This window comes from Trichoderma camerunense, assembly GCF_050948025.1.
Source record: "Trichoderma camerunense strain CBS 138272 chromosome Unknown V8C40scaffold_2, whole genome shotgun sequence".
Classification (NCBI taxonomy): domain Eukaryota; kingdom Fungi; phylum Ascomycota; class Sordariomycetes; order Hypocreales; family Hypocreaceae; genus Trichoderma; species Trichoderma camerunense.
In genome coordinates this window covers 476,395-502,832 of record NW_028145368.1, presented here as the reverse complement: position 1 = coordinate 502,832, position 26,438 = coordinate 476,395, and the positions used below count along the sequence as shown (strand labels likewise).

At 50.8% G+C, this 26,438-nt stretch overlaps 9 protein-coding genes across 9 annotated transcripts; 6 read left to right on the top strand and 3 right to left on the bottom strand.

The window, feature by feature from the left end:
* The first annotated feature begins 802 nt into the window (after positions 1-802).
* Positions 803-4,981, top strand: V8C40DRAFT_232193 (uncharacterized protein). The gene has a single exon (XM_083213087.1). The coding sequence runs from the start codon at positions 897-899 to the stop codon at positions 4,389-4,391; it is 3,495 nt and encodes a 1,164-aa protein (XP_083077572.1). The 5' UTR covers positions 803-896; the 3' UTR covers positions 4,392-4,981.
* A 1,146-nt stretch (positions 4,982-6,127) lies between these two features.
* V8C40DRAFT_91271 (uncharacterized protein) lies at positions 6,128-9,456 on the bottom strand. The gene is made up of 3 exons (XM_083223595.1): positions 9,112-9,456; positions 8,889-9,032; positions 6,128-8,817 (listed from the first exon to the last, which is right to left on the bottom strand). The coding sequence occupies exons 1-3, from the start codon at positions 9,173-9,175 to the stop codon at positions 6,233-6,235; spliced, it is 2,793 nt and encodes a 930-aa protein (XP_083077571.1). The 5' UTR covers positions 9,176-9,456; the 3' UTR covers positions 6,128-6,232.
* Positions 9,457-10,493: 1,037 nt separating this feature from the next.
* On the top strand, positions 10,494-12,660 carry V8C40DRAFT_282346 (uncharacterized protein). Its single transcript, XM_083221772.1, has 2 exons — positions 10,494-11,579; positions 11,653-12,660. The coding sequence occupies exons 1-2, from the start codon at positions 10,760-10,762 to the stop codon at positions 12,363-12,365; spliced, it is 1,533 nt and encodes a 510-aa protein (XP_083077570.1). The 5' UTR covers positions 10,494-10,759; the 3' UTR covers positions 12,366-12,660.
* Positions 12,661-14,469: 1,809 nt separating this feature from the next.
* V8C40DRAFT_261271 (uncharacterized protein) lies at positions 14,470-15,892 on the top strand (the record flags this gene model as incomplete). Its single annotated transcript, XM_083219243.1, has 2 exons — positions 14,470-14,696; positions 14,932-15,892. 2 exons carry the CDS (start codon positions 14,470-14,472, stop codon positions 15,890-15,892), a joined length of 1,188 nt encoding a protein of 395 aa, XP_083077569.1.
* Positions 15,893-16,185: 293 nt separating this feature from the next.
* V8C40DRAFT_261270 (uncharacterized protein) lies at positions 16,186-17,115 on the bottom strand (the record flags this gene model as incomplete). The annotated part of the gene is made up of 1 exon (XM_083219242.1): positions 16,186-17,115. The coding sequence occupies one exon, from the start codon at positions 17,113-17,115 to the stop codon at positions 16,186-16,188; it is 930 nt and encodes a 309-aa protein (XP_083077568.1).
* Positions 17,116-17,549: 434 nt separating this feature from the next.
* V8C40DRAFT_282335 (uncharacterized protein) lies at positions 17,550-18,479 on the top strand (the record flags this gene model as incomplete). The annotated part of the gene is made up of 1 exon (XM_083221771.1): positions 17,550-18,479. The coding sequence occupies exon 1, from the start codon at positions 17,556-17,558 to the stop codon at positions 18,477-18,479; it is 924 nt and encodes a 307-aa protein (XP_083077567.1). The 5' UTR covers positions 17,550-17,555.
* Positions 18,480-19,569: 1,090 nt separating this feature from the next.
* Positions 19,570-21,923, top strand: V8C40DRAFT_232184 (uncharacterized protein). The gene is made up of 5 exons (XM_083213086.1): positions 19,570-19,821; positions 19,881-19,961; positions 20,015-20,565; positions 20,616-20,786; positions 20,842-21,923. Exons 3-5 carry the CDS (start codon positions 20,015-20,017, stop codon positions 21,815-21,817), a joined length of 1,698 nt encoding a protein of 565 aa, XP_083077566.1. The 5' UTR covers positions 19,570-19,821; positions 19,881-19,961; the 3' UTR covers positions 21,818-21,923.
* V8C40DRAFT_232180 (HAD-like domain-containing protein) lies at positions 21,859-23,088 on the bottom strand. Its single transcript, XM_083213085.1, has 2 exons — positions 22,897-23,088; positions 21,859-22,798 (listed from the first exon to the last, which is right to left on the bottom strand). Exons 1-2 carry the CDS (start codon positions 22,999-23,001, stop codon positions 21,992-21,994), a joined length of 912 nt encoding a protein of 303 aa, XP_083077565.1. The 5' UTR covers positions 23,002-23,088; the 3' UTR covers positions 21,859-21,991.
* A 185-nt stretch (positions 23,089-23,273) lies between these two features.
* Positions 23,274-24,888, top strand: V8C40DRAFT_232178 (60S ribosomal protein uL18). The gene is made up of 3 exons (XM_083213084.1): positions 23,274-23,438; positions 23,604-23,641; positions 23,731-24,888. Exons 1-3 carry the CDS (start codon positions 23,436-23,438, stop codon positions 24,590-24,592), a joined length of 903 nt encoding a protein of 300 aa, XP_083077564.1. The 5' UTR covers positions 23,274-23,435; the 3' UTR covers positions 24,593-24,888.
* Positions 24,889-26,438: the final 1,550 nt, after the last annotated feature.

Below are 26,438 nucleotides of genomic sequence, written 5' to 3'. Positions count from 1 at the left end.
GAAGACGCATCTTGAAGAATGACCTGAAGTATCTTAAGAGTATCTCTAATCCGGAAGCCTCAGTACGATGTGCTCTTGCAGGTGAGCGGTGATACAGCTTGCCCAAACTTCGTAGATGCGCACCGCTAGAATGAGTCATCAGCTAGCATTCATTGCCTAAAAGAAACAAGAGCAAAAACAAAACAAAACAAAACAAAACAAAAACAAACACCCAAGGCAAAGAAGAGCCAAACGGCTCAACAGGAACCGAACCGAAACGGAGCGCATCAACGCGGGGAACCGACAATCGCCTTAGCAAACGCCCAAAGTTTTCCCTGCTGGGCCTCTTTATTTTTTTTCCCGGGCCTGCTCTTAGCGGCTAGAGCGACCCGGAACTGGTGAGGAGGCTCCAGAAAGGCTGCCCCTCCAGCCAATCAGCGGGCCGGATCGCGCCTGTGACCCTCCCCGGCAATCGCGCCAGAAAGTTCAAAGACAAAGAAGAGGCTGCAAAAGGATCGCAGCTTCTGCTCTGGACGCCCCGTTGTCGAGGTCCGCCTGCAGAGACGAGCAGCAAATCGGCCAGCAACAGACGCCCTCGCCCGGAGAGGCTTCCTCTCGTCTCTCGGTCGACACGCAGCGATTCGCAGCCCTGGCGAAGGAGCTGTTGCAGCCAGCCAGCAGCGATGACTTCGTCCAGCGCCCTCAGCCTCGACGGCCATCACCATCTCCATGCCAATCCCGCCGCCCACGCATCAGCACCAGCCGCAGCTTCCACGACTCCAGCGCCTTCGCTAGCTGCTGCCACTGAGCGACTGTCCGACGATCCAAGGCCGGGAGCTGCTTCGACGCTGCCCGGAGCCGTGCAAGAGCCGGCGCAAGAGCCTGGACGGGAGCCTGAGCTTGAGGCCGGGGCCGCGATGGAAGCCTCAACCGGCGACAAGAACCCGTCATCCGGTCCTCAGCCTGGCCTTGAAGGCGGAGATAGATCATCACTTGTTGATACAACACCGACAGCAACAGCAACAGCAACACCAACTACCGCACCTGCAACATCAACAGCGACGTCATCAGCGCCCCCGACAAATTCCGCTTCGGCTGCGCCTATACAACAGCCACCTGCATCAACAGATATTCCAGCAACCTCATCCTCTGCAGTTCCCAACACAAATCAACAGACGACTCCGACGGTGCCGCCTCCAACAGCTGACGCTGGTGCCAAGACCGACAGCGGCATGGAGCCACCCGTTACACCAACACCAAACACCTCTGGAACCACTGGCTCTGGCGAGCCGAAAGATAAAATTTCTTCGGTGGAAAACGGGAGCGAGGACGTTACAATGGTGGATGCTCCTGTTGCCAGCGCGGCTACCGCAGCAGCAGCTGAGGCGCCGATCCCAACATCTACAGTGCAGACTGCTCCGGTGGCTACGACAGAGCAAATCCAGCCTTCAACGTCCTTCACACAACAGGCCGCTGCTATAGACCATCGTCATGCATACATGATGATGGCTTTGGCCTCCATGTCAGCGGCACCACCCGCCATGTCCCCGCCGCCTACCGTAACTCCGTCTCAGATGACGCTGCCAAATCTCATGGGAGATGGGTACTTTGGCGCGGGCGCCGCTAATAACCTACGGCAGGCTGACCCCGACATGGGCCTCGAGTCCTTTGCTCGTGTAGAGTTTGCCGACAGTGTCTTTCAGATGACCACTTACGCCGTCATCATCGGCCGTGACCAGCGAGCTCTGGAACAAGCCAGGCGCGATGGAAAGCGTGCTGATGAGTATCAGCGGCGAGTCGAGGACAACGCCAGCAAGGGGCTTCCGCCGCCATCCCCCCTGGCTCATGATCGTCACAAGTTTAGTAAATCCTATGTCAGTGAGGAGGGTGGCATGCTTGGCCCGGAATCAGATAGCGAAGAAAACGGGCGTCCAGCAAAGCGGCGCAAGACCAGCACGACAGGATCATCACAGCAAAACGAAGCCGAAAACCCCCAGGACAGCGTCATATCAAACCGTCAATACGTCTCACATACCCCAGGAGCAGCTGCCGTCGACTTGGCCTCATTAAGGCCGTCCCCTTGGCATGTTCCGTTTATCGGTATCCACTCTCCCGGCCCAAACATTGCAAGCAAAACCAAAGCCATATCCCGGGAACATCTGAAAATTGCTTATAATCAGGACGAGGGTGTGTTTGAGGCAATTCCTCTGCACAAGAACGGCTTTTTCTGCGAGGATGTGCATTACAAGAGCGAAAAGGTTGTCCTAAAGTGTGGAGATCGCCTTCAGATCAAGGATGTTGGCTTCAGGTTCATCATCAACGGCGTGGAGAGAGGAAGAACCGGCGCAGAAGAGTATCAGGAAGAAGATGCTAAAAAGAAGCGGCATGCTCACGGCGGAAAGAGTATGAGTTTCGACTTTGAACAATCACATGGCAATGGTCAGATTCAGGATACGAGTGATGAGTTGTCAGATGTGGATGTCAGCCCGGCGGAATTGTCCGACTTTGGTGGGGACGATGAGGAGGAGGGAGAGGAAGAGAGAGCTGAAGAAGAGGGCGAGGAGGAAGAAGAAGAGGAGGAGGAGGGCGACGATGACGATGAAGAGGGCGATGCAGATGTGCCTGAAGCATCCATCGAAGGCGATTCTGAAATCAAGGACGAAGGAGAAGCTAATAACGACCTCTCCATGCCACAGATACCCAGGAAGAGGGGCCCTGGCAGGCCACCCAAGAACGGTATCATGTCAAAGAGAGAACAGCGCTTGCTTAAGAAGCAGCAGCAAGAAATGGCCAAGAAGACGCTCCCTCAAGCACCACCGGTTGAGCCGCCTATCAAGCGCAAAGTCGGGCGGCCACGGAAACACCCCTTGCCCGAAGACGGAGTCGACCGTCCAGAGAAGCGCAAGTACAAGCCTCGGAAGCCCAAGAATGAGGACGGCGCCGAAGGCTCCGATGCAGAGAGACGAGCAAGAGAGAAGAAGGAGAAGAAGGCGCGGCCCAAGTCGCCGCCCCTGGAGCTCAAGATTGAAGATTACACCGAGGAGCAGCTCCAGAAGCCCAACAAGAATTACGGTGTTCTTATCGATGAAACGTTGACAGCGGCAGGCCCTGACGGTCTCACATTGAAGCAAATCTACAAGAGAATTTGCCAAAGATACCCGTGGTTTTATTTCCACACCGAGACAAAGGGATGGGAGAGCAGCGTTCGCCATAACCTGATTGGGAACGAAGCGTTTAAGAAGGATGAGACGACAAATCTGTGGTCTCGAGTACCTGGTGTTGAGTTGGATGCTGGCAAGAAGAGGAAAGCATCCTCTCCGGATCGGGGACTGGCGGCAGCGCAGGCGTATGGACATTACTCGTACCCGTACGCCGCACAGCACATGGCTCCTGGGGCACATCCTGGCTATCCCCCAGGCCAAGCACCAGCTCCGGGATACCAAGCACCTGCATATGCTGTACAGCCGAGCCACGCGGCGCGCCCAGTGCAGTATGGCGCGTCACAGTCACCCCCTGGGCACCAGCCAGTTCAACCAGCCGGGGGCGCTCCGCCTCCGGCTCCGATACAGTTGCCAGGATATGGTCCGCCAGCAGCCCCGGCTCGCCCCCAGCTGGGGTTGCCACAACCTGGAGCATACAGCTCACCGTACGCCTCAAGGCCCCCTCCATTGGCAAGCCCAGCTGTTAAAGCTGAAGACAGTGGCGCTGGTGTACCGGCCGCTGCCATTGCGCCCGGCCAGCAGCCACCCCGAACAATCATTCCGGCGACCACCACTGAATCAAAGGCGGCAGTTTCAGGTGCTGTGCCGGCATCTCAACAGACGACTACGCAAGCCGCCGCTCACCCGCCACAATCTCGAGCATCAGCCGCACCTGCTCGGCCGATCATCGAACCGCGCCTCCTCACCGCAGTTGTCGGCCTCAAAAACGGCTTGGTGGAAAACCTTAGGAAGGCTGGCAATCCCAAGGCCGAGGCCATCGTCATGTCAGCTCTGAATAGGTGCATTGGACTAAAGAAAGAGGCTACTGAGAACGACAAGATGGAAGCGATCTGTATTAAGGGAATCAGGCAGGTCATCGATGGCTTCACCAAGGGTAAAAGCCCTACGCCCGGCAGTTCGACCGCGTTGCCGACAGACACACCACCTGTTTTCGAACCCAAGGTGTTGGCTGCGTTGAACGGCCTCAAAGATGCCTCTGTCAATGCAATCAAGGCTGGCCTGGGTGAGGCCAAGGCCGAGGCTGTGACTCTGTCCGCCATCGATCGTGTCATTGGCCTTGCAGATGCGAGCATCATGCCCAAAGCTGCAGAAGGCGAGCCGGCGAGCAACTTCGAAGGAGTCGAACAGCATCTTATGAAATCGATCCGGCAGCTCCTCCAGGGCATGAACCAAAAGCTACAAGGCGATTGATTCATGGAAAAGTGATAGGTGTCAAAGATGTGTCTGGGAGAAGCATGGAGGTTAATGACTAGGGGAGGATTGATGTACTCGTAGGATTTTGATGAATGGGGATGAGCCAATCATTTGTACAAAGGCTGTGCTGTCCGCAGCAGGGGGTGGGAGTTTACGGGGCACAAAAATGAACTGCTGGGGGGCGTTTCGGCCACTAGATGAAAAGGACTGACACGGGTATACATATTTTTTGCCGTCTTTTGTTGATGCAAGCCCCTATATAATATGGTAGCGCCTTCTTTTTTTTTTTTTTCATCTCCGCCTTTCTATTAACGAATATGAGTGGGAGTCGTAACTGCATTTCGGGCTTGGATCGAAGTGATTGTCAAGCTGATGTTGGTGATGTTGGTGATGTTGATGTGGCTAATTGTGAATCTTGTGCTTGGTTTAAACCAGGGTACAGTGTGTATGTCAAAGCAATGGTTAGCTAATAGTCAATACTCTAACTGATACAATTATGTGAAATGAAGGATTATTAGGAGAAGGGATCGTGGTGATAATGTTTCTGCCGGTTGCTACTGTCCGAGAGCACAAGAACTGATTTATACGTCATTTTATTTTGACTCTCCCCTAGTATTTCCAGTATCTTCTAGTATTTCCAGTATCTTCTAGTATCTCTAGCATTTCTAGTATCTCTAGCATCTCTCGTGACCGAAAAATATACTCTATAGATGCTACTTATCTATATACGTACAACATAATAACTGCCCAGACATGACGCACTCATAGCCTCCCTCCCCATCACAATACATAGTCTAAATTTAGGATATTGCTACACCAAGTAGCCACTCCTTAATAGAAAAAATGAAAAAGACATCAGAAAGAATCTCATCAATTAGTGTTGCGTACTAGAAAGAGAGAGAAACGAAATCTTCCGTAGGTAAAAGCTCTAGAACAACACCTCTCCCTCCAATCAACCCTCTCTTTCCCATTCATTCATTCCATATAAAACAACCTTTCCCTCACTTTGTGGGAACTTTTTCTTTTTTCCCGCTTCTTCTTGTTCTTCTCTACTTGCCTCCTTCTCTCTCTCGTCTTGCCCAGCACTGCACACCCTTCACGCAGCGCCCAACTTAAATAACAGTGGGTAAAAAAGGGGGAAAGGCAAAAAGGCACACACGCACAAAGACAAAAAAACAGGCAAAGAAATTCCCTTCCCAAGCGCACTACTCCCTTTCCCAACATTCTAGTCCCTTCTCATCGAAGTGCAAGGGGAAAACAAGCAATTGGGGGTGGGATCGAGCAGGAGAAGCATCTTGAAACATAGATGTTTGCAGCAGTCTGATTTCTCGCCATGACGGCGATTGTAACAGCAATTAGCTTATATTAGCTGACTTTTCTTCTCGCCATAAGCGGGCGAGTCTTGACGCATGCGGAAGAGGAACAAAAAAAAACAAGCGAAAGAATCAATAGATGGATATATAGACACGCTTCCCCCCTTTCAAGTAAGAAAATAAGTCGAGAGAAACAAGAAAGAGCAGAGAAGACAGCCCCCAATCGTCCCCCAGAAAAAAAAAGGGAGACGAAGAAACAGAACAAAAGTATTAAAGTGGCAAGAGAGAAGAATAAGTGATCAAAGGTTCTCATCATCGAGTCTTTCTCATTTGGCTGTCAAAGCCATTCATTCTCATGTCAAATTTCCGAGTGTTTAAAAAATATTTCCTTCCGGCGAAAATCGCCCTTCATGATACGTTGAGATTTCATTTCCTCCCTTTTTCAAGCCCCTCCTCCGTCGTAGCGCGCGTGCTCTATGTGCTCAAGGGCGAGAAAATTCGAGTCTTCTTCCGCCGTAATGCGCTCTATGCACTCAAGGGGGAGAAGGTACTGTCCTTGTCGCCAAAATTGACGTCTAAGCGAGCGCCATCAATCTTGAGAGCTGCCAGCTTGTCTGCGCTATCCGCTTCACCGTCTTGTGCTGCCATCTGGCTATCTTCAAAGCCCGGAGGGCGATGGCGCATCTGTTTCGCCTTGGCAAGGGATATTGTCTTTTGCTGATACGTCGTCGTGATTGGCTGGGTGTCATCCCGCTCGATTGTCGACTTCATCAAGGCAGCCATCCAAAGACGGCCCTGCTTGAGGTTTGGCACAGCAAAGTAGTGAACCGTCGGTTTGGTGAAGCTGACACCCTTGGATAGGCCTGCTCGCGGTGGGACTAGTTTGAAGATGAACATGGTATCGTCACCCTTGTCCACGCCTGCACCATCATCGCCTGCGGGACTGCTGTGACTGCCTGGCATGCTTGGCCCGCCGCCTGCGCCAGTTAATGTAGCATGTAGTCCGGTCAGCCTCTCGTTGTCGGCCGGCAGCACACGGTGGAATGAGATGTCAATAAGGCCCTTTTCTTGGTCGTCGTCTTCAGAGTAGTAATAGGCGAGTCGGCGTCCCTTGAGAACAAAGAATCGGGGCTTCCATGTTGTCATCAGGTTGGAGCTCTTCTTCTTCATCCAGCCGTAGTAATCGGCATCCTTCATGGCCACCTGCGGCGAGATTTTCAGTAGGCCCTGAGTGTAGGCGCTTGTTTCCTTCTTGCCCTTCTTTCCGCCCTTCTTGTTGCTCGGAGCCGTTGCTGTGACGGGACTCTTGAGGCCTTCATGAGAGTCGAGATCGAGGCTTTGTCCTGCTGAAGCAGTGCTAGATCCTGTTCGCACGGGAGAAGGCAAGGGCGGCTCATTAGTCGATAGATCAGCTGATCCACCACCCTTCGATCTCTCAAATGTGAGCTTATCCGAAATGGCTCGCATTGCTGGTCGAGTGGCTTTGCCGACTGGCTTGGTCACTGATGAAAGCCAGTCGGCACTGAGGCCCTGGGCCCTGCCGACAATTGGCGATGATTCCGTCTGGGTAGGGCTGACTACAGTATCCAGCTTGGTGACGGCGGGAGCAGGTCCATCCTTGGCTGGGGGCGGTGGGCGAACAGAATCGGTCGTATTCGTGGAGGCGTTTCGTTTGTGGGGAGTCGGTTGGATGCCATAGTATTTCTGAGCGGCAGACGGCGCTCCATCCCGGAAAGAATCGACGCTACCGTATCTGGAGTGTCGGGAGAGGGCGGTTGCGCTACGTACTCTCTGCTCGTCCGCGTAGCTCTGCTGAGTCCCGTAGTTAGCGCTATCACGTTTCCGCAAGACATTGCGCTTCCGTCCATCTACCTCAGTGCCGGAAAAGTAGCCTCGGTCCAGCTCGACGGCTGAGTCCTGCAAATCTTGCTCGGATACGCCTAGCATTTCTTGTAGTCCCGTGGAGGAGAGCGGTCTTTGAGAAGTCTGCGAGACAGCGCCGCCCAGGGTCCAGTTTCGATCAAAGGAAGGCTGTTTCTTATGCACGCCATCACCACCGGCAGAGAGATTCGCGTTTGTCGATACCTTGGGCACCGTCGCATTGGAGCCTGGGAGGCGGAATTCGGTCGATGAGTGTCGTCGTGAGTGGTTGAGGTCCCGAATGGAAGCTGCCGAAGGCCGCTTGAGGTGTGTACGTGATGGGCTCTCCTGAGTGCCATTTGTTGGGGTCATATGAGCGGCTGGAGAGGCCTTGTTAGATGACTGAGCCAGGGACAGGCGCCTAGCCTGGACGGAGGTGGGTCGTGATATTGAGTTCCCTGTCAGGGTGCTCGTTCGACTTCTCGTCCGTTTCGCGTCCTCGGATCCGCCATCGCTGCCGCGCGTATGCGTGGCGCGCCTTGAATCTGGTTCGTCGACACTAACCTCATCTTGGAGAGCCTTAATCTTCTGCCACGTTTTAAGGCGGCGGCCGACGGAGCCTAGGTCGAAATCCTTGATGAACAGGGAGCTCTGATCCATGCTTAATAACACTTCGCCGGAAATTTCCTGGTCCCTAAAAACTTCGCAGTGGTGCTTCTCCACGCCCTCAGTAAAGAGATATTCGGCCACGTCGTCTGGGGACCAGGCCTCCACCTCGGCGCGACTATGTACTGCCTCTTCTTCTTCGTCCGTCTCTTCTCCTTGGATATACGACATTCGGTGGTCAATCGCAACGCTGTACTCGCTGCCGGAGTCTGTGGCGGCAGCGTTACCATGACTAGTGCCAGGCGGTGACTGCAAATGAGTAATGTGCTCGTTGATAACGTTCAAAGTCTCATTTAGAAACTCGTCCTGTCCCGTGCTGTCAAGGCCGGAAACAGGTGATCCTGTGCCGCCCAGACCAGACACAGGAGCTGATTCAGCTTTGACCAGATGCGCTGGCAGAGCAGATGGCATCGCGCTTGAAGACAGAGGTACGGTAGATGTACTGGCCGAAGCAAAATTATTCGCGGTGCCTTGGAGGGATGCTTCTTGTGTAACCTCTACCAAGGGTGACAGCGGTTGTGAGGCTACGAAGGCAGGAGTCGAGGTTGGGTTCGAAACGGCTCTTGGGTTCGGTCGGGTATAGACTAGCGAATTAGCCAGTTAGCAGAAGATTCATCAATCAAGTGACGTGTAATAGGGACTTAAAGCGACGCACCTTCGGGGAAGAGGCCAGTATTGTTGTTCGCGACGTGCCGACCCAGGAACCATCCATCACCAAACTCGTCGTCTCGTTCTAGTAACTCGACTCGGTCTCCCTTCTTGAGGCTCAGCTCATCGGAGCTGCGGGCAATAAAGTCGTCTGCATCAACAAGAAGAGGATTAGTACTCGTAATTAGAATCTCGGCGCATTGCCTTGCGGGGGGAGTACGAAGACGTACGGATCACCATCAAGACGTCGCCCACGTCGGGCCGGGAAGGCCCATCGTTTGCTCGCGACGCCATTGTCGTCGACACTTGTTTCGATCTGAATGGACTCGATGGAGGAGAAGAGTCGATGCGCTCGCAGAGTCTTGTCTCTGTCGTTGCCCGGCTCGCCACCCCTTTGAAGCCGCTTGGACCTCGTCGAGCTTCCGGGGACGGAGGAGGCGAGGGCTGGGAAGTGCGGGCGGTTCGCCTTGTGCGCCGCCGTATTCAGCGACCAAGAGCAAGAGGGCTGTGCCGACAGGATTGAAGATCGGCTAGGGGATGATTGGACGGCTTGGTGGTTGAAGTCGGGTTGCAAGAGAGGACTTTAGCGTGCTGTGGTACGATTGGGCGGGCTGTGGTTAGTGGGCGGGATGCACGCGGCGAATCGCAGGGGCGAACAAGATCTGGTAGGCCGGTGATAGAAGATGTCGCACCGAATCCGGAGTACCTGTACCTGTCTGAGCCGCATTCCTCTCGGCGGCTAACTGGTAGCTTGTACCTGGGACTGGCACCGTGCGATATCGTGTAGGCGACACGGAGCATGGGGGGATATTTATAGAGGCGGGCTCTCTTCGTATGTTACGTACGGGCTGGGGTCCACATGGGGGCTCGTATGTGCCCTAGCAAAAAAGCATTGATGGAGTGCATTGCAGGTGCTCCGTTGCTGTACGTGTACGGGAGTGGGTTGGAGTGTGTATGGGGTTTTCGTCTACTCATACCTACTATAAGGTACGAAGGTGATTGATGTTGTGTGTCAGTATAGTAGCTGATAGTGCCTCTGTTAGAAGAAGATAACGATAGTAGCAGAGAGAAGATGCTATAACCGTTCTTAATAGAGACAGTAGCAGATAATGGCAAAGAGTAGTAGAGTAGCAGACAGTAGAAATTGCCAAGATACTGTCATAGCAGCGGACAGTAAGAAAGTCGATATTTAGATGCAAGATTCTTTCCTGTATTATACCGTCCAACATCAGAGCAGCTGGTTAAAGGCCCCAGTCGTGATTGAGCAAGACGGAATGAAGCTCTGAATATTGTATACCTGTATCGTCCGACTTAGACTGGCATCCAAAGAACCCCGCACTGACTTGACAGATGTCAGTGTACAGTTGAAAACAACCTTATTCAAAGCTGCTGGGTACATGTCCATAAGAGCACTGGAATTTGATCACTTGCAGCTTCGTGATGACCTTGTCTTTCGGCTGCCCGCTTGATCGCGATTTCGACTCATCTGTCGAATGAGGAACATTTCAATTTGATTGCTGGGATTTTGGTAAGTGCAGAAAACTTCCGTAGTCGTCATCTTTGTATTTCCGGAATTCTTCAGGAAGGTACGTGCTTGAATAAATGCATTCTCGTTTAATAATTCTTTCAGCCATTTCCCACTCTTGCCAAAATAAAGTGCTTATGAGCCTCGATTCGTAATCGGTAGTCTCTACACATCACCTTAGCAACGAGGTTATAAAACACCCAGCCGCTCTAGCTAGCACTCTCGTCTGTCTATCACACTCTCCATCATTTTAATATCGACTAGCAGCACTCTTGTCTATATATCGAACTCTCCCTCTTCTTGTCGTTGGTAAAAGCAACACCCTCCAATCATTTGTTGATAAAGTGATATCAATGTCAACCGCCAGCAAGACATCTTGGACCTATCTACCAGCAGAGATCCGGGCTTTGGTCCTGGAATTCTTGTTAAAGGACGGCTGTAGCCTCGCTGGCTTCGCCACAGTATCGCGAGAATGGCAGACGACCATCGAAAAGCACACCTTTGCACGAATCACGTTGACACCTTTTCGCCTCGCAGATTTCGGTCCAATGATCCATCGTAATCAGGCTCTCGTGCGCTACATATGGCTTTGCTTGGAACTCGAAGAATACGATTGCTCTGAATGTGACCCTGATAACGAGATCTTGGGAATAAGTTTTGCGGATAACCTCCGAGTCATAACAACATTCACGAGGCTATTCAGAACTCTCAGTACATGGAAACCAAGCGGCAGCTTAGTGCTCGATATCAGTGTTCACTCTCCTAGTGATCCACTGCATTGGTTCAGATATCTGACTTTTGAGCCTGATGCTGCCTCTGGCGTGCGCCGTCCTCGTCGAAGCTCAGAGCTGTCTCCGTTGCCCAGATTGAACAGCCATGGTTGGATTGGTGGCAGGCGAGCTTCTGCCCCGAACGTCTTTTCTTTTCAAAAAGTTTTCGCCGAGATTTTGGGCGAAAAGGGGCCATTCGATAATGATCAACAAGAAGAACAGTGGTGGCAGAAACTGCCAGTAGTTCCAGCAGTCACGGCTTTATTGCTACGCCAACAAACTCGCCGACGATGGAAGCCGAAAACCCTGAAATATATGTTTGCCCACTTTCCTAGGCTCGAGGATATTCACTACGAGCCTTGGATGCAATGGTATGATTTCCGACAGGAGTCGACAGATCGAGGTAAGCGCATTAAGCCAATCTCTCGATCTTCGCCATGCTAACCGCAGGTGACTTCGTCTTTGGTGTAAGTTAGATTTCATATCACTTTCCGAATCGCCCACTTTCAGACAACTACGGAAGCTTGTGCTATTCGAGAACTTCAATCCACAGTACCTTCTTGATTTCGCAGGGTGTGATCCTTATCGAATCTCGACTCGTGAAGTCAGCCGCGCAATCGCCGAAGCCAGCCTTAAGCTTGAGCACCTCTCAGCGTCGATCATGGTAGATGCTAGTTATTTCTTCCAAGCTCGCGAGCCTTCCTGGACGTGGCCCAGCTTGACTTGGCTTGCGATGACTTCAAGGCTACTTGGACCCGGTGCGTGCCCGGCGGGCATCGACGCCATACTCATCGCAGCATCAGCCGCCGCCATAAAAATGCCAAATCTTCAAGTAATGGAGCTTTGGAACGGGCAGAAGGGAATGGCGATACTTTTCAGATACCAGAAGGCCGAGGGAGGGGAGCCTGCTGTAATCACCCGAAAAGCAACGTGGGAATTTGTCCTGGGGCCTGCTGTGATCGGGGCTTGGGAAGACGTCGCACGGGAGCATCGCTGCAGCGGATGCGTTGTTATCACGGAGTTGATAGACGCTGGCCTTATTCAGTCACTTGGTGACGCAATTCATCATTTGAAGCTCTCGAGCCCAGTTATTCGGCCTATCTCGTTACGGCAGATTCGGATAGAACACGGAATTCAGACGGGAGTGCATACATTAACTGATGGCTTAGCATCTTTTGCCAACGAGTAACGTGCACCTCCTCGACCTCAGTTCGCCATCTCATGAATCAGCATCATTAACTGTCAACTCTTCCCTATGTTTACAAATTGCTAAGAGGTTGAGGAAGCTGGCTTCGCAGCCCTGCCTTGGCCGAACTCGAGGTAGAATACCCGACCGAGCCCGAAGGACAACTCGAATCCAGCCTCAACTGCCATCTTCGTTGCCTCGCAGCCGCTGTGTCTGTGTCCCCACGTCCAACATCGATTGGGCGGCTGCTTTCATTTACAGCCGTACTTATGTGATACCAGGTAGCCACTCCCTTGCATGTGCTACTCCGCAATGATGCCGGCCCTGATACTCGCACAATGGCCGGGTTGAAAGCCAGCAATGTTAAATCCGCCAACCTCAGCACAGTGTACAGGATGTTCTGACTCTAGGTATAAAGCCTGAAGCAGCTCTCTTTGGCCTCTTCTCGCTCCCATTCCCTCTGTCTTCCCTCTCAGTTAACCGACTATTGAGATACGCGGACAACGAGGCAGCGGCTTCATTCAAAACCGGGCTACTGCACTCCGTGCGGGACACAGTGTCCTAAACTACCTCAGCTGTCTGTTTTAGCGGCATGCAGGAGCTTAGCCACATCCATGAAAAAGCCCCAGCATCCATGCGATTCGAGGCCGCTTACAGCAAACGGCTAGCAAGTCTGAAAGGTACCCGACATCCATGACTAATTCCACCTGATTGTTAAACGTCAACTGAGAGATGCTTGATATTGACACTCGCGAGGTACTACATGCATGTACGAGCTGCATGGACCAGAACATCGAGATGTGGTGGAGTTGGGCACGAGGAGCATATGTACATGTATGTTGGTGTCAGTCAACGTGGATTAGGACATGTTATAGGTAGAGAGCCGACATGAACCCTGGCATATAGTACATAGTACATGTAGTAATATGCGTTGCTACCTGGCAAGTATTATTCATGTCTGATATAAGGCGAGGCAGCATGGAGTGATGGCATGAACCCGGGATGCCCCCTCTCGTGTGATTCGTCTGTAGGGTCCAGTCCTTATTAGCGACTCTGAGAGCAAAGAGGAAACATAAGGCAACCAAGACACAATCCCTGCCATTGGTACGCCACCATGCATCTTGCTCGACCTCTTCATTTCAGAAGGCTCCCTTTGTGTAACGTCGCCTACCGGCATACATGTACTGGTGTTCGGGTGGCCATTTGTGCGGGAGCTGGCTAGGTGGTGGAAGCAATGATCCGTTTTGCAAAGAGAGAGTGAGAGGGCTTCAGCATACATATACAGTACAGGCTACAACTGACATGGAAGCTATCATTATATTCTCCGTCTCGTGCCACCCAGTCTTGAGCAGTCTTATAACATACATGTATACAGACATGGAAGCAACTAGAATGTCTCGCGCTTCTGAGATGCATGGCAACAGACTGCATGCTGCCCTCACCGCTCAACAGGCACATGCTTCCAGTGCCCAGTCCTAGTGCCTGTGCGTTTCTCACCCAGAACCGGATGTTTGTTTCGCTGCATGGCTTGCTGTGGCTTGCATGGAAAAAGGAAAAAAAGAGGGAGTGTGACAAACAGTGCATGGGACTGAGATCCCTGCAAAGTCGCTTTCAGCTCTGTCACTGCGAACACGTCGGCACAGGTATCCCGCTCAGAATGGCAAAAAGGTCCTGTCAAAAAGCTCCGTGGTGGCGCTCACTCCATCATGGATGTGTGGTTTGTGGTTAGTATGAAGCGGCACGATCGTCCATATCTTAGACATTGTAAATTGCTACCAGGTATTCGGGTATAAATACAGGTACCTATACAGATCTTTTCGTGCTCAAACTTTTATCTCTTTCTTTCTCTCTCTCTTCTTCTCTTCTCTCCTTACCTACACGGCTCGTCACATGTACATGTATTGATTTGAATGTGACTTGCTCCCACCTCCTGCTTCTTTATACCAATCCATCCAACTCATAACTGCTAGTGTTGATGCAAGGATCCATCTGCCAAGGTAATACTACAGTCAGTCCAACTAGTATATCCGTCTATTCCTAAAGGCTATCCTTGCGGGGCTCAACTAACAGTCGCTTCCCGCCAACAGACTCGACTCAACCAACCGTCATGCCTCCAAAGCCTCGGGCCGGACAGATTCGCAAGCCAGCACCACGGAGACGCAAGCCTAACACCATAAACCTGCAGTTGGCAGTTGGCCAAAGCATGGATTATACGGCTACTGCCGTCAATCCTGGTGCTACTTCTGCCATGCCTCTGCCCTTCCTCGCTCCCATGCCTAGTTCCGCACCGGCACCAATCTCAGATGCACCCATGGCACGAGAATATGTAGACCTGTATACTATATTGCCCCCTTCTTCTTCCCATAGGTACGAGCCAAGTTTGGCCCTTTACACATCACTTGACCCCTTTCTCATTTCTTAGTCTTCCTCTATCTTCCGTCTTCTTCATCATCAACAGAGTGTTCCGTCACTCTTGGCCATTTCCTTTATCTTTAGCACCCAGCAGAGCTCGTACCATTTAAAAGCCCCTATTCATATTTGCTAACAGGTATTTATGTGTGCCAAATAGCACTTCCTCCGTGTTGCCATCTCCGTCTCTCACAGATGAAGCGAGTCCGGCGTCGGCTCACGCCCCAGCTGAGCCATACGAACAACAAACGACGGCCCCCACAGAAACAGCAATGGTGTTGCCTTCAACTCATGAAATCATAACCTATCAGACCACGAATAGCCAAAACGGCGCTCTCCAAAGGCCAGCCCAGGAATCGAATCAGCCCACGAGAGAGGAGACTCCTCTCCATACAGCCGTGATTTGGGCCATCTCAGTGATTCGACAGCGAGCCGAAGAATTCAAAGACGGCAAATGCCCGGCCAACAATGCTGAGCAGAGTCGATATACCACACTGCTAAACGCATGCCATAGTTTGGATGCCGTTTTCCTCATCGTTCATCAGCAGTGCTGCTGTTGGAAGTTGGACAGAAAGGCGGCATATGCAGCCTTGGTCCCCATCCCCCCTGAACTCATTGATATAGCCTTTAGTGAGCTCTGTAGCGTCTTTAGTGATGATAAGCACATGCAAATAACCGACCCTCATTGGCAATGGTTCTCAAATTTCCCTGGGTTTAGAAACGTTGTTGGTCTTGACCGGATATATATCCAAGCTAGGGACTTCATCGCCGCGTTTGCCATGCACTGGCCGGCCATGAAGAAAAGTCTCCTATCTCAGATGATTCCACCGATGGCGTATCAAATCCGGGATATCCTTAGATGCGTGTCAAACACAATTGCCAGTGCACTGTTTAAGCGCATCCGCAAGGCAATCGGGATTCCGGACGGCCCAATGTCCGCCAGGCTCAACCATCTTTTCACCATGGACAATCGCCAAGAGCTCAATTTCGAAGAACAGAGCGTCCCGCAGGAAGAGATGGACAGAGTTCGCAGCACCATGATGGCGACTTACGTGAGTTTCGTTCGAGAGACCCGAGAAGAACAAGCCCGTCTGTCAGGTGAGTCAATGTCCAACTTTTAGGACTGATTGACGATATGGAGGCTGACAGCTGTGATTGTGTGTAGGTACGGTATCAGTTTCAGCTGCACCAGCTGCCAACACATCCCACGGAATGCCACCACTTCCCTCATCCAATCACGCCAACATCAACACAAACACAAATATAAATATGGTGGCCGCACCACCTCAGCAACAGCCACCTTCACAAGGTCCTCCGCAGTGCCAAGCGCCTGATACCGTGAACCATCGGCCTCACGCAGCTCCTCCACAGCCTTCTCGCCAACGACCTCAGCATCTTGAAGACTCTCAGCCTGCTACTCACCCGCCGACTCAGCCCGCAGCGAATTTCCAAAACCAGCCTCAACCCCCTCAGCCTCGACCTCAACTTCCACCTCAACCTCAGCATCAGCCTCAAATTTCACCCTCTCAGCATCCACCTCAACCCCAACTTCCACCTCAACCTCGACTTGAACCTCGGCCTCAACATCAACCTCAGCCTCAACCTCAATCCCAGCATCAATCTCAACACCAACTTCAGCATCAACCTCAACTTCCACCTCAGCATCAACCCCAACTTGAACCCCAACCTCAGCACGAGCCTCAACCTCAACCTCAACCTCAACATCAACATCAGCATCAGCCTCAATCTCAGGAGCAATCTCAGCAGCAACCTCAGCCCCAGCCCCAGCAGTCCGGTCTACGATATCCAACTGGTGTGATTCACGGCCAACAAGACTCACATCCTTTGATGGCACCAAGACCACCGGGGCAGCCCGTCCCTGAGCATTCGAATCTGCTCCCTCCGATAATCCCACCGCAAAATGATATGGAATCAACACCTCCCACAGCCATGTCCCAGCAACAGCAGCAGCCGAGCCACAGCTACGGTCCTCCTCCTCCTCACCATCATTACTATCATCCTCAGCATCCTCCTCATCACCAAGGCCATCCTCACCAGCATCAATATCAACATCAAGATCCTCGCTATCGCCCTCACAGTCACGGCCAGAGCCCGAGTCTCGATGCTCGGCCAATGCAGCATCCCCCTCAGACCATGCAGGTCCCTTTGCCATCTCCATGGCCACGAGAGCAGCAAGTCCAGACACAGGGCGGTAGTAGCCGTCAATATCAGACCCCGCCACCTCTGCCTCCAAACAGTCCATATCAACACCTATCTCACCCACATTACCATCACCATATGCCTCCAGGACAGGTTGCACAGGCTCCTCAGCTTCTATCGGCATCCCACGCCCTTCAAGCCCCTTGGACGCCTCAGCCTCACCAAGTTTCTCGGACTTCTCAGCTTCAAATGGCCCCGCAACCCTTTATGACACCTCAGCATCATCAGATTCACCACACCGCAGCACAAATGCTGCAAGCATCCGGGATGCAGTACATGCAGCCGCAATTGCGCCCCCAAAACTATTATTCACCGTCTACATCGTCGTCCGCCTCAATACGTAGTCAGCCCCGTCCTCAATTCACTGCTTATCCTATCTCACCCTACGAATATCCCACGAGCCCACATCATTGGACATCCGTTCGAGCAGGCCTGCACTTGACTCGTTTGCGCAGCCCTCGGAGAGCTCCCTCAAGTCGAGATCAGAGCCCCAGTGCGGAGAGGACTCGTTACTATCAATTTTTCTCAAATTTCATTTTGGAACCAACAGAAATTCGGCCGTACATGGGGGTAACCACCTTGGAATTCAATATTTCCCAGGAAGAGTTGGCCAATCTCTCCCTTACCACTCTATCATCCGGATCAACTGATGATGAGCCCCCGTATGAGGTACCTATGAGTCGACATTTTAACAATTCCCATCGATACCGCATCCGCTTGTGCGAAAGTCGCCAGCAAGAGGGACAACAGACCTTTGATGCAGCCACATGGTCTCGAATTCCGACTTACTGGCCGCCGCATTTCTTTTTCTCGTTCAATGATGAAATAATCCATGTCCGTCGTAGGCAACACTTTCATCACGATTTACCTATCGAGCTTACCGACTCCCTGGTCGAAGGCAAGAATACGATCAAAGTGAATTTGCCTTACTTTCCTCAAAATCTTAAGAAAAATGTTGCTTACTTCATGGCTGTGGAACTTGTAACGACATTAAACCACAACTCTGTCCGAGACTTGGTAGTCTCTACGCCACATACCACTGTAGAAGCAACCAAATATGAGATAAGCAGGCGACTGCAGAGAGTAGAGACGGATGAAATTGTCATTGAGAGTGATACTATGACAATCTCAGTCGCAGACATACTTAGTTCTAAGCTCTTCGATATTCCCGTCCGAGGCCGCCAATGCCGCCATCTCGAATGCTTCGATTTACAAAATTGGCTGGGCTCGCGTCCATCCAAGTGGCCGCAGGATGTGGATGAGCCATCAGTGGTTGACTGCTGGGCTTGCCCCTTGTGTAGTATGGATGCCCGTCCTTGCAATCTCCTAGTGGACGATTTCTTCGTTGAAATAAAGGAAAAGATCTTGGAGAGAGGCATGAGGAACACCAAAAAGATTGAGATGCGTGCCAATGGTGACTGGTCTCCTGTAGAAGAGCCTGATGGAGATGATGAGTCGTCAGATAGGGATAGCGCCCAGCGGAAATAATCAGGTCATGGAGTGCCATGGAATAGGAAATGATGCAATGTTAATGTTAACAGCTGATATATCATCAACTTAATTGGAAAATGTAAGAAATCATATAGGCATGGAGGGCAACTTGTCTGGGCTAAAATGATGTGAGGACTTTTGGAGTCGGGGAATGAACCATGAGGGTCCCTTTTTGACAACTTTCATTGAATATACATACCGTACCATTTGGATAGTTTGCCTAATTTTGTTTCTCATGGGTCCATCAATCCTTTCGCGCGTATTAGACAACTCATACCAGTCGGCCAAAATGTCCTCCACCGCGCATCTCTTCTTCGCCCATCCCAATAGTCTTGGGATCTCCTCTTCCACGGTCCATTGAATAGTCGACTAATCCTCCGGGCATTCTTCGATCCATTGTGCAATCTCCTCGTTCTTCTTCATGCCCGCGAAGATGCCCACCATCATCTTTGGGTCTGGGGGAAGTACGGCGATCTTCTGCTTTGTCAACAGCTTCACGAGCTGTCGGTTTTTCTCCTCCGTCCAATTTTTGCTCGTCGCCGTTTAGATCAGGTCTTTGAGCTGTTCGACGACCGCCTCTCTTTTCAGTGAGTGCTTGACTTTCCTCATCACCGGTGGCTCCGGCGACGGAGGCTTCAAGGTCGCCCATGGCTGGTCCGACTGCTGGGTGACGTGCATAGCTGGCAGTCTGTTCCATGTAGCTTCAGATATTGGGTCAATTCAGATTGGAAGCCACTTTATGGAAGCTTTTAACGTCCAGGCTATTATTTATATACCTACGCAGTCTATTAGTGCGAAGGCTCTACACCTTCACATAGGTCCGAGGTTATGGGTTTTATAGCAAGGTCGGGCAATTTACATATTCAGCGCGCATATCTGTGTGTTGGCTAGCCATTTAGCAATACTATTGTTTGCGGAGAGAGAATTCAGGGAATCAAAGAAGAAATAAGAACTTTTCTATGCAAAATATGGCTGCTATTGGTATAAGTTGAATGTGAGATTGACAGCTCGCACATTTACGTGCACATGTTGCTTACGCCGGACACAGTCCGTCGGAACTCATCTCTCCCTAAATTCAGCGCTTCAACTCCACCAACCCCGCCAAGACATCATCACTTAACAATATGGAGGGCTTTCAAGTCTCCCAAGACAAGAAAAGAACACGAAGCAAACTATTGATCCAAATATGCTGCAGTAAATAGCAGCTCGTATAAAGTATGAGCGGATTCCTAGAGACGTCGAGGTCGCAGAGCCCTCCGCGGCGACGCAGGGCATGTGAGCAATGCTCCAAAGCCAAGGCAAGGTGCCATTTTCAAGCTTCGAGTTCATCGTGTGAAAGGTACGCCTGGGCCAATGGAATGCTTTATTTTTTATTTGCTTACTGTTGGTATATATTAGGTGTTGCAAGATGGCAATTGGTTGCACAGAACAGGCCAGCCGGAGTTTGAGAAAGCCGAGGCAAATCAGACTCCATGACAGGTTCGTTTTCTCCTATAGCATGGGTACATGGCTAGCATTGGTTGACTTGGTAGATGGCATCAAGGATATATAACAAAGATTCTGAAGAACAGCGGATGACCATCTCACCATTGAGAATTCTGAATGGAGACGAAGTTCCGAAGCAGAGCGATGGACCAAATCCTCACAGCTCATCGCTCATCGCAATCTCATCTACAAATACGATGAGCAATACAACTTGTGAATCGGTCTTAGATACAGAAGAAGAAGCAGAGGCAGAGGCAGACATTAACAACTTGAAAGCAAACCGTCCCCTGCAAACTTCTCAGGAAACACAGCCATTTAATATCCCATGGCCCCAGGCAGACGAAATCCTACATGTATTCCAGCAAAAATACGTGCATCATTTTCCGTTTGTCATCTTAGAGAGTGCAATATCCGCCCGTCAACTAGAACAGCGGCAGCCATTCACTCTCAAAGCAATCATAATAATTGCCACGCCGTTACCGTGGCTAATCACGGCCACAATGAAGGACAGCTTCTTTGCTCATCTCGGCCAACGTCTATTCACTGAGAAAGACTTTGACATGGATCTCCTACAATGTATCTTGCTTTGCATCGCTTGGTGTGTATCAACGTTTCTATCTATAGCAATCATAGAGCTGACAGGCTTAGGGCTGATATATGCGACCTGAGCAATCACCAAATCACGAATCTCACACATGTTGCACTTGGATATGCTCATAATCTAGCAGCTTCAGGGAGGTCATTTAATGCTTCTCGGCCAGAAAGTAGTGCTATCGATGCCCATAGAGCTTTTCTAGGGTGTGTCAGCGTACTTTCAGCGTAAGTTGAATGATCTAGGCAATCGAAGCATCTTTTATTTACTCTGACGATGTAGAGATTCGGTCCGATTTGGTCGGCAAAGTCCTCTCAGCGGCCCCTACGTTGATATTTGTCGCAGTTTGCTCAGGCAACATCCCGAATGTCCCACGGATTTTGTCCTGGAGCGATATGTGAGATTGATGCAGCTGAATGACGAGATATCTGAGAGGTTTAACACTAATACCCATCATGACGGAACGGGTGCATATCTTACTCTGGTTAAGGAGACTGCTCAACGGCTTCGCCCCGAGTTGGATAGCATAATCGGGTCCTTGGGTTTCGATCAACAACAGTATCGTTGGCCATCCATTGGAAATGTTGGCAGCCATGAGAAATCCTTAAGACTGGCCTATAACTACTTGTTAGTTCGGCTCTACGAACCAGTCACACGCTTTGAACCGGCAACAATGGAAGCGGAAGATGCGCCATTCGGGTCGTGGCACCTGTGCTTGACAAGCTGTATATCTGCGACTAAAGCATATCTTGAGAGTCTTCTCGCGACCCGTCCTGACGGTTGGTACCCCTATCAATCTGCAATCGCTACGAGGCCGATTATATTTGTAATGATCATTGCTGCTCGCCTCCATTTGATCAAGATTCCTGGTTGGAATGCCAAACTGACATATCCTGAATTCGATCTGTCCTCCATAATAGATCGTTTTGTGTCTCACTTAGAGGAAGCTGAAGAGACGTTGAAACAAGATATTGAGAAGTTTGCGTACAGCACAAAGGCCAATTCGAAACCGGCAGAGATGATGAAATCCAAGAGATTAACAGAACTAGCTAAGAAGGCGAAGCGTGTCAAAGAGTTGTATGAAGCGGAGAGGAGCAGGGTGGTAACTAATGAGCCCTTTAGTGATGGAACGATAGGTCCAACCATCATAGCCGAGAATGAGAAGTCGGCAGGCGAAATTTGGTGGCCTCGTCAGCCACAGTGGTTTAATGGGCTGTATGAGAATTGGGCTTGGAATTTTGACGATATAGGGAGCTGATGGACAACAATGGTAGCAGCAGCATGGCCGGTTACTTTAAGCGTACATTTCGTGTGCGGTCAACTATTCACTAGAGAAGGAAGAAGAATCATCTAGTATTAGCGTCTATTTATAAACAAAGGATCAAAATCATTGCTGATCTTCATATCGCTGGTGGTGGTGGCATTAACATCGTCATATCTTGGCCCGTGGCCCGTAGTTCGGTTTGATGGGTATCTTTGGATGCGGCCCCTCAAGCGCCAACCCTGTAATCTTCTCCAGCTCCTCAACCGCCTCATACGTTCTCCCCAAGGGAACCTTGATTGTGTTGAACCCTTGTCTGCGCGCTTCTTTCAAGTTCTCGCCAATGTCATCCAGAAAAACAATGTCTTTTGGCGAAATTCCGGTCTCCCACCCTTTCCCTTGATGCCGTGGGTCATTTGCGTTCTCTTTGGCAAAAGCATTGAGCTTCTGTAGAGCGAGCTCGTACATTTTCGGGTCCGGCTTGCGGATACCAACATGGGCTGATGATATGAAAATGTCGAATATCTGACGAACAGGCTCGTCAAAGAAGTCTTCCTGGTACAATTTGTGACCTGGTGGGAAGATGACGGTGTTGCTCAAAGCTGCCAGTATATACTTTCCACTATCTCTGAGCTTTTGAAGTGCCGGGAACATCCAAGGGTCATACGCATCTGGGCCAGAGCCAGACAGCATCTCGTTGAACAGCCACTTGCCATCAATGTCTGGCAATGGAGGGATTTCTTTGGCTAGGCCAGGGTCTTTTGCCTGTTGTGTCTTGTAGAATTCCTCCCATCGTTGTTGCACATGAAGGTCTTTGGTAAACCCTTCAAAGAAAGCGTCATCCATAGGGATATCCCCACGTTCAATCTGTTGCCAGAATCCTGTGGGACCAGATTTAGAGATGGAGTAGTTCACCCAGCCGGGCGGGATTCCCAAGCTGAGTTCATAATCTAGGATAACTTGAAAGGGTGATTTAACCTAAACAAATTAGTAATGGAGAAAGAAATCTCATGCACGTATTCGCGTGTAAGAGAAGAAATGCGAAGGGGCACTTTCGCAAGGGATACGCAACTTACACAAACACCGCCAATATCAAATAAAAGGACTTTGGGCTTTAAATCACTCATTTCGGCGTCAATCGCTTCCAAGATTTGGTCAACAGAATAACTCTCCGGGTCCATTGCAAGAAAACGACTGAAGAGCGGAGTCACTGCATCTTTCAGGGCGAAATGGCGGCTCTCAACCTCCCCAGATTCACACAGTTGCCGGTACCTCGGTTCGCGCTCCACACGCGCCAGAATGACGATAAGATAAGAACGCATGCACCCCATATTCTTAGAAAGTGCTTACATAACTCAAATATCCTTCTCAAATCTAGGGGTCGTGTCAGGTGATTCGTCCCCAACCCAGCTGTCCACAGATTCGTCCCCAACCCAGCTGTCCACAGATTCGTCCCCAACCCGATTGTCCACAGTGTGGAACTAGGCGAAGCAGTAGCGCACGAGAAATTTTAGGGCTTCAAAAATTAGCCCACCAAGATTTCCTCCTCTATCCTCATCATCAAATTTCACAAGTTTGAGGAGCAAGCCAGCCATCGCCAGGCACCACCGTCAAAATGGTAAGTTGGGCCTATCGTTGAAATCTCAGTCATAGAGATGCTTCAACTGCAAAATGAGGCAGAAATGCCGTCAATTGCTCGTGATTGAGAGTCGTCGCAAGTAGCTTCGGAAGAAACACGAGCATTCTGAAGCGCAAATTGCTGACTCGGGGATTTTTGTGACAGCCTTTCCAAAAGCTCGCCAAGAACAGCGCGTACTACAGGTTAGTTCTCCTTGCATTGAATCCAATCTTCAAAGATGCTCTGGGGGCATAATTCGATGGAATAATGTAGCTAACTTTTTTCACTCCAGCCGCTACCAGACCAAGTACAAGCGCAGACGTGAGGGAAAGACCGACTACTATGCCCGTAAGCGCCTCATCACCCAGGCCAAGAACAAGTACAATGCTCCCAAGTACCGCCTGGTCGTCCGCTTCACCAACAAGGACATCGTCATGCAGATCGTCAGCTCTGAGATCTCTGGTGACAAGGTCCTGGTCGCTGCCTACGCCCACGAGCTGAAGGCTTACGGCATCAACCACGGTCTGACCAACTGGTCCGCCGCCTATGCCACCGGTCTCCTGATCGCTCGCCGTGTCCTCACCAAGCTCGGCCTCGACAAGGATTTCGTCGGTGTTGAGGAGGCTGACGGTGAGTTCACCCTCACCGAGGCCGCTGAGACCGACGATGGCGAGCGCCGCCCCTTCAAGGCCTTCCTTGACGTTGGTCTTGCCCGCACCTCCACCGGTGCCCGTGTCTTCGGTGCCCTCAAGGGTGCCTCCGACGGTGGCATCTTCGTCCCCCACTCCGAGAAGCGATTCCCTGGTTACGACATGGAGAGCAAGGAGCTGGACGCCGAGACCCTCCGCAAGTACATCTACGGTGGCCACGTTGCCGAGTACATGGAGACCCTCGCCGATGACGATGAGGAGCGCTACAACAGCCAGTTCTCCAAGTACATTGAGGACGACATCGAGGCCGACGGTCTCGAGGACCTCTACACCGAGGCCCACAAGGCCATCCGTGAGGACCCCTTCAAGAAGGTTGAGGGTGAGAAGAAGACCAAGGAGGAGTGGAAGGCCATCTCCCTGAAGCACAAGACTATCAGACTCTCCAAGGCCGAGAAGGCTGCCAACGTGCAGGCCAAGATCCAGAAGATCCTGGCTGAGGAGTAAAAAGGGGAATTTGGGCAGGTTGCAATTTGATTCTCGATATATTGGGTCTGGAGTTACAGGAATGAAAGGGTCGGTCCTCATGGTCAAAATGAATGAAAAGATACCTTCCAATCCGGATCATAGATCCATTGTTTCGTGCATTACCTTGTCCGACGTCTATTGCGAGTGATGTATACGTGAATGTGATATCCAAGCGGCGTAATAACTACCTGTACTCCTTGATGCCTGAAATTTACTGGGTCGGGTTACATGTGTGGCAGTCAATTCGCAACGAACAATTGGTGACTTATTGTGCCTCCAAATAGGATGGGTGGCTGCACCACAGAAATTTCCTCGATCTTCCTACCCTGGAGTGCGATCTTTTCTTTTTTCTTTTTTTTTTTTTTTTTAAACAAAAATCTTCAGCGTGCATTCAGCGGTTGTACCTATATCCTGTCTTTAGATGGATACTGTAGCTAACATTGCTTATATATTTCTCGTGCACTTTCAACCGTTGTGTGGATGCTGTAAGCTTATACCGACACAAAGTTTACTACTTCAAAGCTTCATGACAATTCGTATCAACAGTTTATCTTATCCACAGGCGCTTACTCTCATCTCAATGAGTCCCACATCGCATCCATATCTCGTATGTATGTTAACTTAGCTCTGAGTTCTCTAAAGCAACACGAAAGAGGACGGCCAAACTCAACAGCTCGGTGAAGAACCGAAGATGGTGACTCGAGATGTGTGAATTGTTACATAAGCTTGGATGAACATGGTTGTGTATTAAGGAGGCAGAAACTGCTCAAGCAACCGAGGTTAATGAAGCAATTTCCATCTTCCATGGAGCACGGAGAATGGAGCGGGCGAAAATGGCGCTTCCGTTGATCATGTCCCTTACTTGCGGGACATATGCGCGGCAATAACACACATGCTCTTCATGTCTTGCATGAGGTTTTATCGGAGTTCCCCATAGCACCACAGCAGGGGTGGATCGGCCTGCCCCTTTCTGGCTCACGAGTCGGTGGTATTTCATGGAAAGTTCCGATCGTAGAGGACGTAGACCATGCTGGGAGCTCGATCCGTTTCCGTACGAACCACAGGATAACTTGGCACTGTCATGATCACGGAATCGAGCTCCGTACTTCGGTTGTGGCCCGAAGTTGGGCGAGGGCCAAAGCGCCGAACTGCATTTACTACTTGCATGAGGTGAGGAGCATGATGCAAGGAGTAACCCTACCCTACCTGCTAGGGGCAGTTGCAGATACGGCGTATAAGGTTGCACAGTACGGTTGGCAACGCTTTTGCCACGTACGGTACTCGTACGAGTATGTATTTGCTGTCTGTTTCTCTCTTACAGAATGTCTTGGTATAATCTTACTTAAGGTACCAATAAGCAGGGTAGCACGGCACAACGGGAGTTGCAAAATGACGTAGATTGCGCTGGATGTCAAGAAAAAGTAAATCGAAAGGGATCTTCATGTCATTTTACTGAGTCGGTCCCTTGCGTTAGGCGCGGATATCGATTCACGTGCAGAATGGGTGGCATGGATGCTCTTGTGACTTTGCACTTGCACCCAAATACGTCAGGGGGTCAGACGTACCATGTATGTAATTCTTACCGAGAAAGGGCCATGCCATCGGCCCATCGACGAGGCTGGCAGGCCTTGATTGAGCCATTAATTGCCGCCTGGAGAGCTCAGGAGAACGGCGTAGATACGTGTACAGGTTTAAGAAACAATTTACGCTTGGTGCCGGTGACCGTTCGGCTCGCCCGGAAGTTATGGGAGAAGCAGGTATTAAGGAGAAATGTACAGTATCCCGGTAGCTGAATACGGACGCTTTCGCCCACTCCATCAATGGC

What these genes read in the sequence shown, in the direction of transcription:
- V8C40DRAFT_232193 (XM_083213087.1), top strand. Translation starts at nt 897, where the DNA reads ATGGAAGCCTCAACCGGCGACAAGAACCCGTCATCCGGTCCTCAGCCT.
- V8C40DRAFT_91271 (XM_083223595.1), bottom strand. Translation starts at nt 9,175, where the DNA reads ATGGCGTCGCGAGCAAACGATGGGCCTTCCCGGCCCGACGTGGGCGAC. An exon ending in CGACGTCTTGATGGTGATCC is followed by an intron (nt 9,033 to 9,111) that starts GTACGTCTTCGT and finishes TTGTTGATGCAG; the next exon opens with ACGACTTTATTGCCCGCAGC. An exon ending in TACTGGCCTCTTCCCCGAAG is followed by an intron (nt 8,818 to 8,888) that starts GTGCGTCGCTTT and finishes CTAATTCGCTAG; the next exon opens with TCTATACCCGACCGAACCCA.
- V8C40DRAFT_282346 (XM_083221772.1), top strand. Translation starts at nt 10,760, where the DNA reads ATGTCAACCGCCAGCAAGACATCTTGGACCTATCTACCAGCAGAGATC. An exon ending in ACAGGAGTCGACAGATCGAG is followed by an intron (nt 11,580 to 11,652) that starts GTAAGCGCATTA and finishes GGTGTAAGTTAG; the next exon opens with ATTTCATATCACTTTCCGAA.
- V8C40DRAFT_232184 (XM_083213086.1), top strand. Translation starts at nt 20,015, where the DNA reads ATGGCATCAAGGATATATAACAAAGATTCTGAAGAACAGCGGATGACC. An exon ending in ATCTTGCTTTGCATCGCTTG is followed by an intron (nt 20,566 to 20,615) that starts GTGTGTATCAAC and finishes TGACAGGCTTAG; the next exon opens with GGCTGATATATGCGACCTGA. An exon ending in TGTGTCAGCGTACTTTCAGC is followed by an intron (nt 20,787 to 20,841) that starts GTAAGTTGAATG and finishes CTGACGATGTAG; the next exon opens with AGATTCGGTCCGATTTGGTC.
- V8C40DRAFT_232180 (XM_083213085.1), bottom strand. Translation starts at nt 23,001, where the DNA reads ATGGACCCGGAGAGTTATTCTGTTGACCAAATCTTGGAAGCGATTGAC. An exon ending in TTGATATTGGCGGTGTTTGT is followed by an intron (nt 22,799 to 22,896) that starts GTAAGTTGCGTA and finishes TAATTTGTTTAG; the next exon opens with GTTAAATCACCCTTTCAAGT.
- V8C40DRAFT_232178 (XM_083213084.1), top strand. An exon ending in AAGAACAGCGCGTACTACAG is followed by an intron (nt 23,642 to 23,730) that starts GTTAGTTCTCCT and finishes TTTTCACTCCAG; the next exon opens with CCGCTACCAGACCAAGTACA.